General features: G+C 34.1%; 1 protein-coding gene across 1 annotated transcript; it reads left to right on the forward strand.

Moving 5' to 3' along the window:
- The first annotated feature begins 588 nt into the window (after positions 1–588).
- On the forward strand, positions 589–14941 carry LOC117319062 (protein DDB_G0287365-like). Its single transcript, XM_033873952.1, has 24 exons — positions 589–916; positions 1983–2208; positions 2566–2729; positions 2959–3112; positions 3330–3512; positions 4232–4459; positions 4900–5004; positions 5527–5663; positions 5839–5911; positions 6518–6657; positions 6875–7005; positions 7130–7199; positions 7582–7716; positions 7977–8106; positions 8705–8765; positions 8982–9017; positions 9828–9944; positions 10340–10520; positions 10745–10951; positions 11284–11480; positions 11696–11851; positions 12076–12214; positions 13510–13575; positions 14781–14941. Exons 1-24 carry the CDS (start codon positions 797–799, stop codon positions 14808–14810), a joined length of 3186 nt encoding a protein of 1061 aa, XP_033729843.1. The 5' UTR covers positions 589–796; the 3' UTR covers positions 14811–14941.
- The last annotated feature ends 684 nt before the right edge of the window (positions 14942–15625 follow it).

Below are 15625 nucleotides of genomic sequence, written 5' to 3' on the forward strand. Positions count from 1 at the left end.
AAATATGATTACCGCAAAAATATGTACAGTTACAAAATTATATGCTACATGTAATGTATGTAATTGTGGTTGTCTCTTTAATGCTTTACATTGTCCTATTACACAAGTTTCTTTCAAAGACCGTCTGATTTTAGGTTTGTATTACCAATGTCACCTTTCTATTGTTCCCTAGGTTTTTAATTGTTATTTTCCAAATCGTGTGTAAACTGTCTAAATTTATCGGAACTTTATTTGCCGCCACAAGAAAACACTTTCCAGTCACTTACACCTAATGTATAGGTGTTAAGATTGTTACATATACAATCTAGCTGAAAGATATTTGTCGTGACAAATATGTCACTGTTCCTTAAATTGTAATTAAATGTGTCTAGGTATTTGTTTAACGATCTAGTTTTTGTTCATAAATCCATGAAATGTTTAGAATAATAAATCACACAATAACTAACGGAGGTATGGCCATCTCGTAGGAGTGCTACGCTTACACCAATACCAAACTGAGAAATTTCCCTCGGGCAATTTGACCAGAGAATGACCACGAAAACAGATTTGTCATAGGCACACTCGTCACAAATGTTATTCGACTGTGTATTTACCTGGCGGCGTATACAATACTGGTCGTGTATCGTGTCATCGGGATATTGGAATTAAACAATACAACCAAATCATGAAATCAACTTAATCCGACGCAAATCAAGCTTAAAGATCACCTTATAAATAGCAAGTGGCTAAAGGACTGACCAGTCCATGCATATCCCCTGGTGATATCGTGACTGTCTATAGGGATACAGCTCAAGAAATGGCGGTCCTTGGACGACTCCTCCCTGTGCTACTTTGGGCCATAGTGTCTCATGCAGCTTGCCCAGATAAAGAACCTGGTCTGAAAAATTGGTCCAACCCTACTACATGGCCAAACGGGGTATGTACACGGTTTTGTTGAAAATTAACACTTGTTTTATATGCACTAGTGTATTGTGCACATACTGCATCTGATAACTGATGTTATATAAAGTTACCAAGACCCGGAAAAAATGTATCATTAAAGATACCCCCTTTATAAAATAAAATACTGTCAACACATATATTGGCTAAATTTTCATTGTTGACAGTGTATTGATCACACTTTCAAATTTGTTTAATATGTAAATGTACATCCTGTCGATCAAACCCATATTTCTATGTGATAACATACGTACCAGGTATTACTCGCAATGTCGAAGTTAGATATGAATATGATATGTTCCATCTCCAAAGTCACAAAAACATGTTGGGAGTCTTTTAAATGATCCAGTGCTAGGTCAGAATTAAAGTCGCTGGCACAAAATTATATTTATAGCTTGACAACCATAATTCATAAAGGCTTTATTGGTATTGGTAATTAATGGCACTGCATATTTATAGAAATATTTATCTTTTACATGAAAGCGTATGGCTAGCACTGTCAAATTAAGATTTGGATGTAGTGAATAGTGATGCATCGCCTTTCTGACAAAAATATTTTGTTTTACATGTGGCGATGTTTTACTGCTAACGGTACAATACAGTTTGTGAAATTACATTTCCCGTACAATTACTGCAAATTAGACATACATAAGATAGCCAATTGTACCATTACATGTAGACTTTAATACACAGTACCACTCCACATATATTTACCCCTTAATACCAGTGAAATATATGTATATTAAGGTTTACATACGAAATTCCGTATATTTTCTGATTTCGGAGATAGTTTTAGTGCGATGGGATATTTGAAGACTTCCTGCAGGATTAAACAAAAGACACAGAATATATAAGCATCTTTCAATATAATTAGAGGAACCACGTTATCTTCGGTGTTATCATCAACTATATTATTTTTATCGTTTTATAAATCCAAGGCCTAATGTGTTATAATGATATTGATATATAGTTTAACGCGGATTTCGAGCATGTTTTTACAAAAAGAATCCCCTATTTGACTCTAGCTGCTTATATCAAATCAGGTCCCAGGTGAAGGTGCCGACGTCATCATTGATACCAAGATAGCATTAGATTCAAGTCCCGGCGTCGACCTCAGCAGCGTCACCATAGTAACCGGAGGTCAGCTGGTATTCTTACCGAATAGCGACTTGACACTTAGAACGAAATACATTGATATCAAAGGCGGAAGAATGGACATCGGGTCTGAAGATTGTCTTTACGAAGGACAAGCAACGATTCAACTATTAGGTACTTTACTTACCGAGATCAGGTATTGATCTAATAGGATTAATACTGTATGTAGTGATTTGATATAATAATAACAAATTGGTCGGAAGGTGAAATTGATATAGCACTATACGAACCGATCTCAGTCACTTCAATTTCCTGATCTGACCTGGAAAGATGCGAGAGGTAGCCGGATATAATATTCTCGAATTTAAAAACATAGCCCCGCCCACTTGATATATGGTTTATTCTCTAAGTAAGACTATGAATGCCATCAAGAATAATTAAACTATTTTTAACCAAGTAAAACTCTTATTTCTTACGTTATCTAAAATAGCTACGACATGCATGTTTGTTTTTATTTCCGTTTATTTTTAGGGACCGCCCAAGACACTTACTCTGTACCCGGATTTGGACGAAAGTTCATCGGCGTTGATGTTAATGGGGCACTTGAGATTCATGGAGAAAGGAAACTTTCGTGGACTAAACTTTTAACTCCTGTCCAGAAATTGACTGACGATGCGTTCGCCTCTTATGATGCCGTAAGACGGAATCATTACTTTATAAAAAAAACTCGTATAGCATTAAGTTCATAACAGCTGATTGTGTAATAATATTGAATTACTGGTAAACATTGCATTCGTTTGTATTGTCTGTGTAAGCATTACTGTACATGCATTTTGTATGATTATTCCCTTTCATCACTCATGATCTGTTGAACTTGGCGGAAATTTAATCACTTTTGAAAAGGTTAATAATTTCTTATTTAAGGTACCGGAAAAAGCAGATACAAGGGGATTCATAGTAAATTCGTACAACCCTGTCACTGGAATCAGGGACAGACCACGAGGTGAATTTGGGATTGGCAAGGCTCACCAGAAAGCAGTTGACAGAGAAATAGAGAGCTTCATCGACTATATTACTGGTAACTATAGATAATTATAAAACGGTTTCACCATACAATATTGACTGATGTGGTTTCGGTCTTCATTACCTTATGGCTGGCATCATGCTAGTCGACAATAGGAACGTCCTGTACACTTCGCCATGCATCTTATATCGTCCACGCAAATATCATACACTATAATTATGAGTAATCAATTGGACTTTTATAATCATTTGATAATTTGTATTTATTTTAGGCATACCTGATGGAAACGTAGTAATGCTGGCGGTCCGAAAATTCATCATTGACAGAGAAAATGCTTTTGATAGAAGTCGTTTTTATGATGCTGTTGAAATGTTAGGGTTTGGAAAGATTACAAACAACAGTAAAATCAGGGACTTGGTGTTTTACGACAGTTTTGCCATGATCGTTGTAAAAGGTAGGTCTTTATTGATTAGTGCCTTTCTAAGAATTTGAGCAATGATGAATATATAGAGGTATATTTTCAGTGACTATAGATTGGAAACATTCGTTTTGATGCATAAATAACGTTTTTAAGGATTATTACTGTTACAACAGCTAGATATTTATGATGTTATATAATAATATTGCTTTATTTGATTTACACCATGCACATTCCATAAAAAACTGTTCTTTGAAATTCAAAAGTGAGTTTAAATCATAAATTATATTTCACTGAAATACCGCTGTACCTTAACCTTAAGCTTATGTTTTAATGTCTGTTTTAACGCTTAGTAAAACGATTGAAAGATAAAAAGGATTACTAATGTACTTGAGTTTAGCCATTTGATTTATTGAGAAATATGTTCAGAAATATCTACATATGCACGTCATAATATACAAGACATAGACACACTTTTTATAGTTTTACCGTCGAGGCGGCTATACCCGGGTACCCTTCACCTATGCCTTTATATCACGGATATATATTGATTGATTAAATTTACATGTATTTTGCTTTCAATATTTGTTTCTTTGTTTTTTATCTGAACGTTTTTCTTATCACGATGTCAATTTAACTAATCTTTGAGCAATCATTGTTGTAAATAACCTGTCGATTTTGTGAAGATTTTGAAAATTGTCAAGATAATGCTATACCATCACTACTGGTTTACATGTTTGATCTGACGGTTATAGGAGATCCCACAAAGACTGTGGAGGGGTTCAACCCCTACAAAGCTGGGGGGTTACATCAGACCTCCACAGCTACTTTGTTATCTGATGACATGCGTCTGAAGTTCTACGTGGAGAGTTACACAAGATCAGTTGGGTTTGGGCAGTCTACCGCGACATTTGAGGTGACCGATACTGACCGATCCATCCCTATTCTCGATGTCAGCGATAACGTCACTTCCTGGCATACAGGTACCTCAAGCTACATAATATATATTCTTTATATCTGTTAAGTTTAAAATGTGTGCACATATTGTCTATACACCAAAGCTAACTAGTTATGAAATATAAACATAAATGAAATAGCTGTGTACTTCGAAAAAAATGCATTGCTTGAAAGCTTTATAATTTGCTACCAAAAATTAATGTAGTTATACATATAACAAAAATTAGACAATGAACTCGAAATATATAATTCACATCAATTCATAGTAACTGAGTAAGACATTCATTGTTTAAACTTTAAGAAGATACCTCTCCTGAGTAATACTCCATACTCTTTCTTCAGAAGGATTGATTAAAACTATAGAAAAACATAGTTTGTGGTGACAAACATAATGCTAAAACTGATCCAAGTGTGTTAAGGTAGATGTAGCGTGGTATCTTGCTAATTATGCTTTGTTGTTATTCAGGTGATAAAGTATTCATCACGTCTACGGACTATGACTGGGAGCAGGTCGAGGTGGGCACACTATTTCCCTGTGACAGCTGTAACTACAATCAGTTCAGAATTGACTGTAAGTTTCACTTGTACGTTACATTTCATCATTTAGATTTAATCAGGGTTTTCATCTAATTCCAAGACGTGATACACTCTGAAATGAGAAGAATGACAGACACGTCTGCTGAATGGATATTTGATTTTATGTCGAATGGATCTTCAAATAACATCTTTTCATCCTATTTCTCTACTTTATCATTGACGGTACATGGAACAATGAACAGGATTATTTGCTTTTTGCCTCCGATTGTTTTACTAGGCTCGTACTGTTGTTTTTGCCATTTTTGTGTAACATGAATATGTAATTTTGTGTAACATAAATCTGTTTTGTTTATGTAACAGAAAATCTGTAATTTTGTGTACATAACTTTTCTTTTGTGCAACATCAATCTGTACTTTTGTGTGACATCAGTCTGTGATTTCGTTCATATTTTGTCCCCGCTTCACTGCCTATAATGTCAGCAATCTCTGATGTTTTTTTATTTCGTTTTTTGTGTGTGTTGGCTGACATTGTTGTATGTATTTGGTATGTTGATAGTATCACCGCGATTCAACCACTATGCTGCTATCACTAAGAACGTGGACATGCGTGCTGAAGTAGGACTACTCAGTAGAAACGTCATCATTGAAGGGGACATGACACTTGGTGACGATCAGCTTGGCGGACACATCAAGGTGAGCACTATTACTAAAACGACCAATTAAAACAATTCTAATATAATTTCTATATAAGAACAGGAATCCCTCTCGATGTCATTGTTTTACGCATTATTACTTTCTAGTGTAGGACTTTCTTGGCGGTATTAACTGTTTATAAATATATAACCGTATGGCATATGTAATTGTACAGGTCTTGCAAGGATTCAAAGACTTCCATATCGAAGGAGCGGAAATACGCCGTATGGGACAGTCCATGCAACTTGGTAAGTATATTAATATTTGTTAGTCGTGGCTGTAATATTACATGCATTTAGTGAGAATTTTCGTATATCACTTCATTCTTAGAAAAAATGAAATACGTGTATATCATATCTTTCTTTGAATTCTATTCCAGTGCTGAATTAAATATGTTTTAACTAACGAGACATTATATTAAAGTATGCATGTTATCACAGTACATTGTACTTTTTTTTCTGTCTTGAAATAACCACCGTTAATGTAATCATCGATTGTCCATTCAGTATTATGTACGATGTAACAACGGTATGTGTACATCACATATACTATAGATAGTGTCTACACCTTAATTAAGCTCCCTCCTTTGGTGTATATGAACAAGGATGTGCTATTTCAAGAGCTTTGATTAAGAGAAGAAAAAAAAAATATCCAGATCTGTCGTGTCCATCAATTTAACAGTTACAGTACGTACCATATCCGAATAGAAACCATCAACCCATCCAGAAAATCCGTAACTCAATGCCTTTTATGACATTTGCTTTTGTATTTTTATAGAATTATCTATTTAGTTAGCAATACAGTATCACATCCGGCATGAATAAAACGGGTAAAACATCGTTTCTCCATTGCAGGTAATTATCCCATCCACTGGCACATGTGTGAGGATGTAGACGACATGGAGATATATCCAAATCCGACGTACGCTCGCGAAAACTCCATTCACGATTCATATGCCAGATGCATAACAGTCCATGCGACACATGGGACAACGGTACTGATATTTTTTTCATTTAGTAAAAATATCATCAAAATATTGAAGGATATATGTATAAAAAAAAAACAAAAAAAAAAACGTAACTTGTTTGTTTTTTAATTCTGACATGTCAAAGTGATCAAATTAAGAAGGAAGATAAATACAACGTTATTTGATATACAATCGTGTATCGAGAACTGCAACATTTACTTAATTTCATTTTGCCATGTTGTAGGTAGCAAATAATGTCTGCTTTAAGAGTATTGGGCACGGCTATTTTCTTGAAGAAGGCGGGGAAAAGAGGACATTATTCAACGGCAATCTTGGTGTTGGACAGACAAGAGGCAATCTGATCCCGACTGACATGTGAGACTCTTATACACAAACATTAAAAAAAAAAAAAGATTATGAACTTTTTATAGCAGAATTTATTTAAATATTCATAAAATACTTCCAGGACGTGAATTACAAACTTACTTTAACATTACAGACGCCCGACAACATTCTGGATAACTAACCCTCTCACAACCATGGAAAACAACGTTGCAGCTGGCGGAGAGGTAAGCTTGTGTATAGAGGTTTTATGATACAACCCGATCGTCATCATATCTTCTACCTGCTAATTTCTACATATTCAAACAGTATACAGAAACTGCACTCAACGCAATAATAATTAGCGGACGATTTTTAACTCGACATATTGTATTATCATATTTCTCAAATTCGGATAATGTATGTAAAGGGATTTAAATAACATATATTCATGCCATCAATATCATTAAATCAAGTTTAAGAACCTGAGTTGAAATGTAACACGAAAATATCGTGCATTTAATACGCCATCAGACGACGTTGTAGACTTTGTTGATAAGAAACAGTGCTAGAAAACACTAGTACTACTTGTGATCTTCAGATTTCTTTAATTGATACGTACATTTATAGGGTTTCGGATTCTGGTATATCTTTCCTTATGAACCTTTTGGATCGTCCAAAGGAAAGGGCTACATGGGGGTGGAAGAGGCGAGCCATACTGCAATCACCTGGTTCTACAATAATGTAGCACACTCCAACAAATTAGTAAGTTAACTTTTTTTATCTAATATTGTTGTTCTAAACGTTCTTGTTTATTCCAAATAGTATTATAATTTATTGTTTTAGGTCCAAAAATTATAGCTGTTTTGTCCCACATATAATTTACATACACGTACAATTATATATTTTTAAATGTGAAAAAGCCACTGAATTTTATATTGTGATATATATATTTCAATATGGGTAAAAGCAAAATAAGTCCACAAGACAAATATATGAACAATTACTGAATTCCTATCATTTAGGTCGGTCTCAAGATAGACGACACGATGGACGAGAATGGAACACGAGTAACAAACAGTAGGTACGAACCATGGAACGACCCTCTCGACGAGTTTTCTGGCAGCAAGAAGGTCGAAATCATCAAACTTACAGGTAATGATACTAGAGAAAACCACAAATGGTGAGTCTACCTCGAAACAGACAGTCGATATGGAATCGGAACCTCATCACAAATACAATATGGTCACGAATGCCACAAATTCGGCCATAAAGTTAGCATCGTTTATAAAATTCGTCTATGTAGTTATCAATTTTTTGTAAGTAATTATGAGATTATGCTGGTAATTGTTTACCGTAGCGTTACAAATGCTTCAATTTCGTCTATAGAATTAGCCGTGTAACTTTTCAAAAATCATCGAAGCAGAAAAATTCACTAACCCGAAATCATGAAGTATCACAGAAAAGAAGTTTACACCATATGAATCTACATGTATACAACATATGTCCGATATCATGATCGCGCTTAGATATGACACTACCTTTCCATACCTTTTTACATTAATTTAAGAGAAAGTGTTTTTTTTAACATAACATTTTAGCTTAACATTTCGAAAAATATTTCAGTGAGTACCTGTTGTTGGTCGCCTATCTTTATAAGAATAAATGCCCTATTTTGTTTATAACCGTATCATTCCAACAAGAGTTTAATAATTTTGTGTTATTCTCTTTTATAGTATGATTTCTTTTACAGCGTACAAGAACAGATTTTTCAATGCCCTGATGAGAGGTTACATAGAAGTTATAGACTCATCGTAAGTAATTTTGAGGATATGTTTGGAATATTACCATAACATGTTATATCATTATAAAAAATAGTACCAGCGTTCTTTATGGTTATACGACTTTTCTTTTGGTTAGTTATGCATTCAACACCCGTTATCTATTCCGAAATCAACATCCACAATAAAGCTATACTTATTTGTTATGTATATACCACGTGATTAAATAACCTTTTTTTATTGTTTTAGGATTGCTGATTCTGCGCAGGGGTTACAGATGCTGAGGTTTGTTCAAAGTTATCGACCCCAATGTCCTATTTTATTTATGTTGGTAAAAGGTTTGTGCCAAAGACACACAATATTAGCACCTTTCAAAAGATACAATAGAGCAAACATGAATTACACTGCATAATATAGCTATTTCGTTTTTCTATGACCCATCAGTGATGCTAAGGACATACAATGTTCATGATAGTAGGCGGTCAGAACAAAACTGGGAAAGGATTTTAAATGCCAAAATTTGGATAGGGATATGCAAAAGGTCAAGAACATATACATTTCATAATTTTCAATAATGCATTTCTAGAGGACATCAAATGCACGTGACTCTATTCTAATTAATGAAAACCTGACAAGCAGGTTACATTTAATATTTGTGACTGAAAAATCACCAACCAGTGTCTGCCATTTACAATCTCAAAGAATAGTACAAAAGTTGCACAAGATATTAGATCCCTTCAAAAACAAATTGAGAGGTAGTCACCGTATAGCAAAATTAATTATACTGCAATCAAAAATACTTACTGTTTACCGCCAGTAGTTATTTCTTATAGGTAATACATCTAACTTCTGGATGGAGAATTTTTCCGGATGCAGTGCTTTATATAACATTGAATTCAAATAGCTTCCCTATCGAGATATTGTTTACACTTCCATTAATGCTGATATATATGTAATTTGCCTGTTATTGTCAGTAATAGGAAATATATCACTTCAAAAGATATTCTCAAATATTGTTTGTTATCGAATTATGTACGTTAACGAAATATTCATGCAATTATATAACGTAATGATTTCATTATGACGACAAAATAGATGGAAAACCGGAGGGCAAAAGGTGACCAACACTGTCATCATCGGGGACTCGGATAACTTGGGAGAACCCTCAATAGGGGCGGACCGATCTTTGCCAATGGAAGACTCTATGATTGGGTAAATATGGTCTTTTCTTATATAAAACTTCACTTAAAACACTCTTAAAATCTTGAATATTGTATTACAAAATAGAACTAATTAATAAGGTTCACATTTACAATTTACTTAGCATCAACCTTCATTTATTTCCGCTTATTGATTTTAAAGTGATATTTTTTGTCATTAATTCAGTAGAAAAAACAACAACAACTACGCTATTGTAAGTAAATGATCACGAACTTGAGTATATAAGTGTCGTTTATTATTTCAAACATATTTTTAAATCTAGATCTATATTCATTCTAGCTACTCTCAGGCAGGTAAAGAAAAAAAGTTAATAGAAGCATTTATGGGGTTTTAAGTCATTGTGCATTCCTGATAACATTAGACGTGCTGCTACTCTTTAATTGAAGGTCCGTTCCAAGAAAAGGTCTGATCTTTGGAATGGGGCCTATGATCGTGAAGAACGTGTGGTTCAATGGATTTGCCAACACAGCTGATGCGGAGGCTGGGGCCATTGGCTTTCAGCCATTGAACGGCATGTTAAGCTCTCCGAACAATATTCTAGATGGAATTGGATTTGGCTTCGATGACGTAAGATCATTTAAAAATGTCTGCAAAAACATATTCTTCGATCCGAAAACTTTATTTATGTTAAACAAAGAAGAAGAAAATATATCAGAGTAAGATGTTACAAGATTTCTTACTAAAATAAAAATTGGGGAAGCATATTACGTAATTTACATTTTCTATGAGCACATGGAATTTATATCGGAATTAAAACAAATCCACATTCAAGCGTTGTCTCTTATTTGCAGGGGTCCGAGGGAAACCGAGTTTACCAGGGTGAAATTCCTGAGGATTATCGAGATGGAAATAAAGTGGAACGTTTGTTTGACGCTTCCGGTTCCGTTACGTCAGTTCCTGGCGCTAGCATTGTTAGGGCTACCCCATTTCAAATGACACCTAACTGTGCGGAGAGAGCCAATTGGAGAATGGCTGTCTGCAATGAAAACTTTGCACAGGTAGTTCAAAGAAAAGAAACCTAGTCTGCATTAGACATGAAACGATATACGAATATATCTTACAGTTTCAGGAAATACAAATACATCGAAACATTTACGTTATAAATGCCCTGTATATGGAATATGTATATTATTGATTACACTATAACAATAATGACTCTAGTCACGTTAACGATTTAAGATGATAATCAGAATAAAACTGGCTTGTTTAAAGTTAATGACCGTGTACGTTAATTGAAAAAATATATGTTTTTGACCATATATAACAACAATATCTGGTAACCATCTTATATAAGGTAATATTGAATGTTATTGTGTAATCTCTTACTCAGGCGATTGTAAGAGTAGAAAGGGAAGACAGTGCGACCATGATGAGGACGGATAACATAGTAACAAACAAACACACGTCGGATAATCTAGGACAAGCTGTATTCAATTTAGTGACAAGCGGAGCATATGGTTATCTTCTCAAATACAACAAAATAATGCCAAAAGACGCTATCGTAGTTCGTGCAACCAACATGGCTGTGTAAGTATACAACTAGAGCTGATACAAGTATATTTTATCAAATAAAACTAGTTAGTAATGTTCAGTGTTCGAGAGATGGCAACAATTTGATGTAAGACTATAAAACATTGTTCTCATACATTTATTTGCAAATAACGTAAATAATATAAGTTCAATGTTGTGTGATGACGACTTATGATATTCAAAATCATTGTCAAGTTATTCACTTTTTTTAGTGGCGGGAGTTTCCTTCTTGGTGTGTGTGTACCTAAGGACCTGATTTTCAAAGCTATGGTAAGGAAACCTGCACCAGCAAGGATGGCAGAGGTAACCAGTGTAGGCGACGTTGTTTCTGGTGACGGATCCAAGTATTTCTTTGATCGAGATGTCGGGTATGTATATATTTGTATATTTGTCGTCAAGCGATTTCCACCGCATTTAATTACGTTTTAGTTTAAAAAAAAGCAGCAATATTTTGTGAGACCTCAAAATGTCTTTCAAATCATTTGAAAAATAGTCACGAGGTATCTAGAGGCGATCTTTAGTGACTTTTTGCGTTTTGTAAAATTTTTCATTTTAAGGATTAAAGCTATGTTTCGCCTGCATTTTTTTTCAGGGTTCTATTTGCAAAATATACATACGACGGTGGAAATTCTCTCACGACAATAATGGCGTTTGTCAGACTGGAAACTTCACATCGTAAAGATGTTGACTGTGTACCCGCCTACACCGCTAAATACGGAGCTACAAATGAGGTCAGTTTACAGCCCGTTAATGTGTGCATTTCAATTCGAAATAGTCAATCTTTAAAAAGCACTCTATATTCGTGTACATATAATTTGAAATTATTTTAATGAAAAATAGTGAAGTAAATAAATAAGTAATAATGTTATTGCATATGGTTATTTGCCATTCATAACATTTTGCCTGACAAGTATTTAATAGAATAATATTAACAGAGCTATTGTGTGCAAGTTCCCAGTACACGGACAAAGATCTTAAGCTATTTTTATGCATTAGTATTGTTGCCTGTACCGTTGGATGTAATGTAAATATGATCCATTTTTAGAAAAAAAGATTTATGTAAACAGGTATGACAATACCTTATCGTAATACACTCAAGGAAAGTTATACAATATATATAAATTATATAAATATAGGTATACAAATATTCATGCTGTATATTTTTCTGTGAAAAATGGTTGTATTTTCCTGATTTGCTAGCATCGTGCCAAAAAGTTTTAAAATACAATCTCGATAACCTCCCTTGAAATATATAAATTATGTTTATCAACATGTGATTTGAAATTTGACGTACTCTGAACTCATACATCTGTGTTAGATAAAATTCGTGTATGTACATATCACCAGAATAACCACGGCCCTATATTTATTCAATATATGTACTTAGATGGTTACGTTAACATGATTAAGATTTTGCTGTCAAGTCTGACGAATGTTTTTATACAATTGGATGTAATTTCATAAACACGCCTACATGTAAAAATTACACATTCATGTTTAGTAAGAATATTTTACACTCATTTCAAGAGTTATAACGACACTTTAATATACATCAACTATCTTGTCATTAGGCAATAAAATAGAAATATTATTTTACGCATGCAAACTGTTACTACGACCACACTATCTTGTTATCTGGGAATGAAGGGGTAAACATCCTGTGTATGTTACAATGCATTTTGTATGTATCAGTTCGTTGATATTGATTTACAAAAACCTGTCGATTTTTGAATGTGTAACAGTGATTTGGATTCCTTCATTTAGTTTTGCACCTCCTGTGATGTTGTTATGGCGTCAGTTGAATTAAGCTTTCGGCTTTACATAGAAACATAACGTATGACCATTCGCTTCCAGTGCAGCAATGGAATGCAAATAAAGATTGATATTTGACTAAAAGGCACGCCACATTGATTATCTACTTTTTTTTTACTATGAAGTAAAAACTGCTTCCTCAGCCTCAATTGTCGAGTAACAGATAAAGTGTATGTCCTTCTGATAAATCTAATAACTTATTCTTTGTTTTCAGGTTGTCGGTCAAAATCCACTAATTTTATCGACGGAACTGCTCCATACCTCACGAGAGCCCCCTCAGGTAAATTACCGTCTTTAAGTATGCATTTATTAAAACAGCATGTAAAATAGATCCGCTCATTTAGTCACATGTATTTGGATATCCCAGTATCCAGCCAGATTTAAAAGCATTTTTTGTTTTTGATTTTCTTTTCAACACAATAAAGCTGTTTCCCGTTCTAGATACATTTTTAGAGAACATTTTTTTCCTCTAAGGAGAAGTTCTATTTCACGTTATAAGCGCCCTTCAATATGTAAGATTAGATGAAATGAAAGTACTTATTAGGTTTATGTCCCGATTTCTGACGAAATCGAGAATAGAAAATTATCATTATACATCATTGAAGCCAGCGTCACTGCATATGCATAAATAAAGAATATCATATCAGTATCGCTCATAGTTTTGTTTTGTTTGTGTTTTACAGTCCCTTGACAACTAGGGTCTTTTAGGGCCAAACAGTATATATGTACTGTACTATCATTGTGTTTTATGACTTTAAACCCAGATAAAATTGGTCATTGTTAAAAGCATTCGTATTGCATATTTAGATCATTATGATAAAAAAGTTGGTTAAAATAGTAACAATATATATATATGTATATATAACGAATAGATTATATGAACTTTATGATATATATATTCAACGTCAAATAGAATATTTGTAAAAGACATCAAAGTCTGTAGAATAGATCGATTTCTTTCAAGTATTTAAATTTTGTTTTCCAATCCAAGGAACTGAAAATAGTTTTGATATCCGGGACTCGAATGTATTTATCATGAAGGTGCTTGAAATCGGAACATTCTATAAGAAAATGCTCAACTGTGAATTGAGTGTCACATACATGGCATATCGGTGGATCCTCTCTACTTTTTCCGCTTTACGATCTTTCACTCATACAGGGGCTATTTTAGGGTAAGGAAAAATAAGACTTGGTGACTTATCTTCATCGTTCTGCCCAGGGCGAAAAATAAAACGTTTGTTGTATGATTTATCGGTAAAAAATTCACATAAAAATTGAGGGGATTTTTTTTTTGTTGTTTTGTTTTTTTTGTTTGTTTTAATATTTGAACAGTAATATGCACATGTTATGTCGAGATAGCAAATAAATGAAGGAATTTAATGTTACTTTCCGTTACTATAAACCAGACGGGCGGCCTAAAATCAAAAGTGTTTTAAAGAAAACATACATCCCGAGTAATGCCTTAATCTGTTATTTTATTTACAGAACGCTGGAGCAGGATCCACTCATGGATGATGTGAAAGTGATGCCAATGAAGAAGAAATCCAGTTTTCTATTTGTTTTTATACTATTCATATACTTGTACGTAATGTATGCTGCAATTATAACACGTATGATTTCTAAATAAAGATCTAGCAGATCAATGATTTATGTCATAGCCTTATCATTTACCTCCAAACCCAGAATTTGTCCATATGTGATTGCCTTTTCATTAACCCAATCATAGCTTTTGTACGTATATGGAACCTTCTTATTTACCCCAAACTCAACTTTTGTACATATGAGATGACCTTCGCATTTAAACAAAACCCAGAGCTATTTGTACATTTTTTATTGTACGTATGTGATAACCTTCTCTTTAACCCATACCCAGCTTTTGTACGTATATGATAACCTTCTCAATAACCAAGCTGTTGTACGTATGTGATAACCTCCTCATTATCCCCATATCAGGCTATTGAAGTATGTGACAGCGTTTCCATTAATCCCAATTCCAGCTATTGTAGTATGTGACAGCCTTTCCATTGATCCCAATTCCAGCTATTGTAGTATGTGACAGCCTTTCCATTAATCCCAATTCCAGATATTGTAGTATGTGACAGCCTTTCCATTAATTCCAATTCCAGCTATTGTAGTATGTGACAGCCTTTCCATTAATCCCAATTCCAGCTATTGTAGTATGTGACAGCCTTTCCATTAATCCCAATTCTAGCTATTGTAGTATGTGACAGCCTTTCCATTAATCCCAATTCCAGCTATTGTAGTATGTGACAGCCTTACCATTAATCCCAATTCCAGATATTGTAGTATGTGACAGCCTTTCCATTGAT

Source organism: Pecten maximus, chromosome 2 (genome assembly GCF_902652985.1).
Source record: "Pecten maximus chromosome 2, xPecMax1.1, whole genome shotgun sequence".
Lineage (NCBI taxonomy): Eukaryota > Metazoa > Mollusca > Bivalvia > Pectinida > Pectinidae > Pecten > Pecten maximus.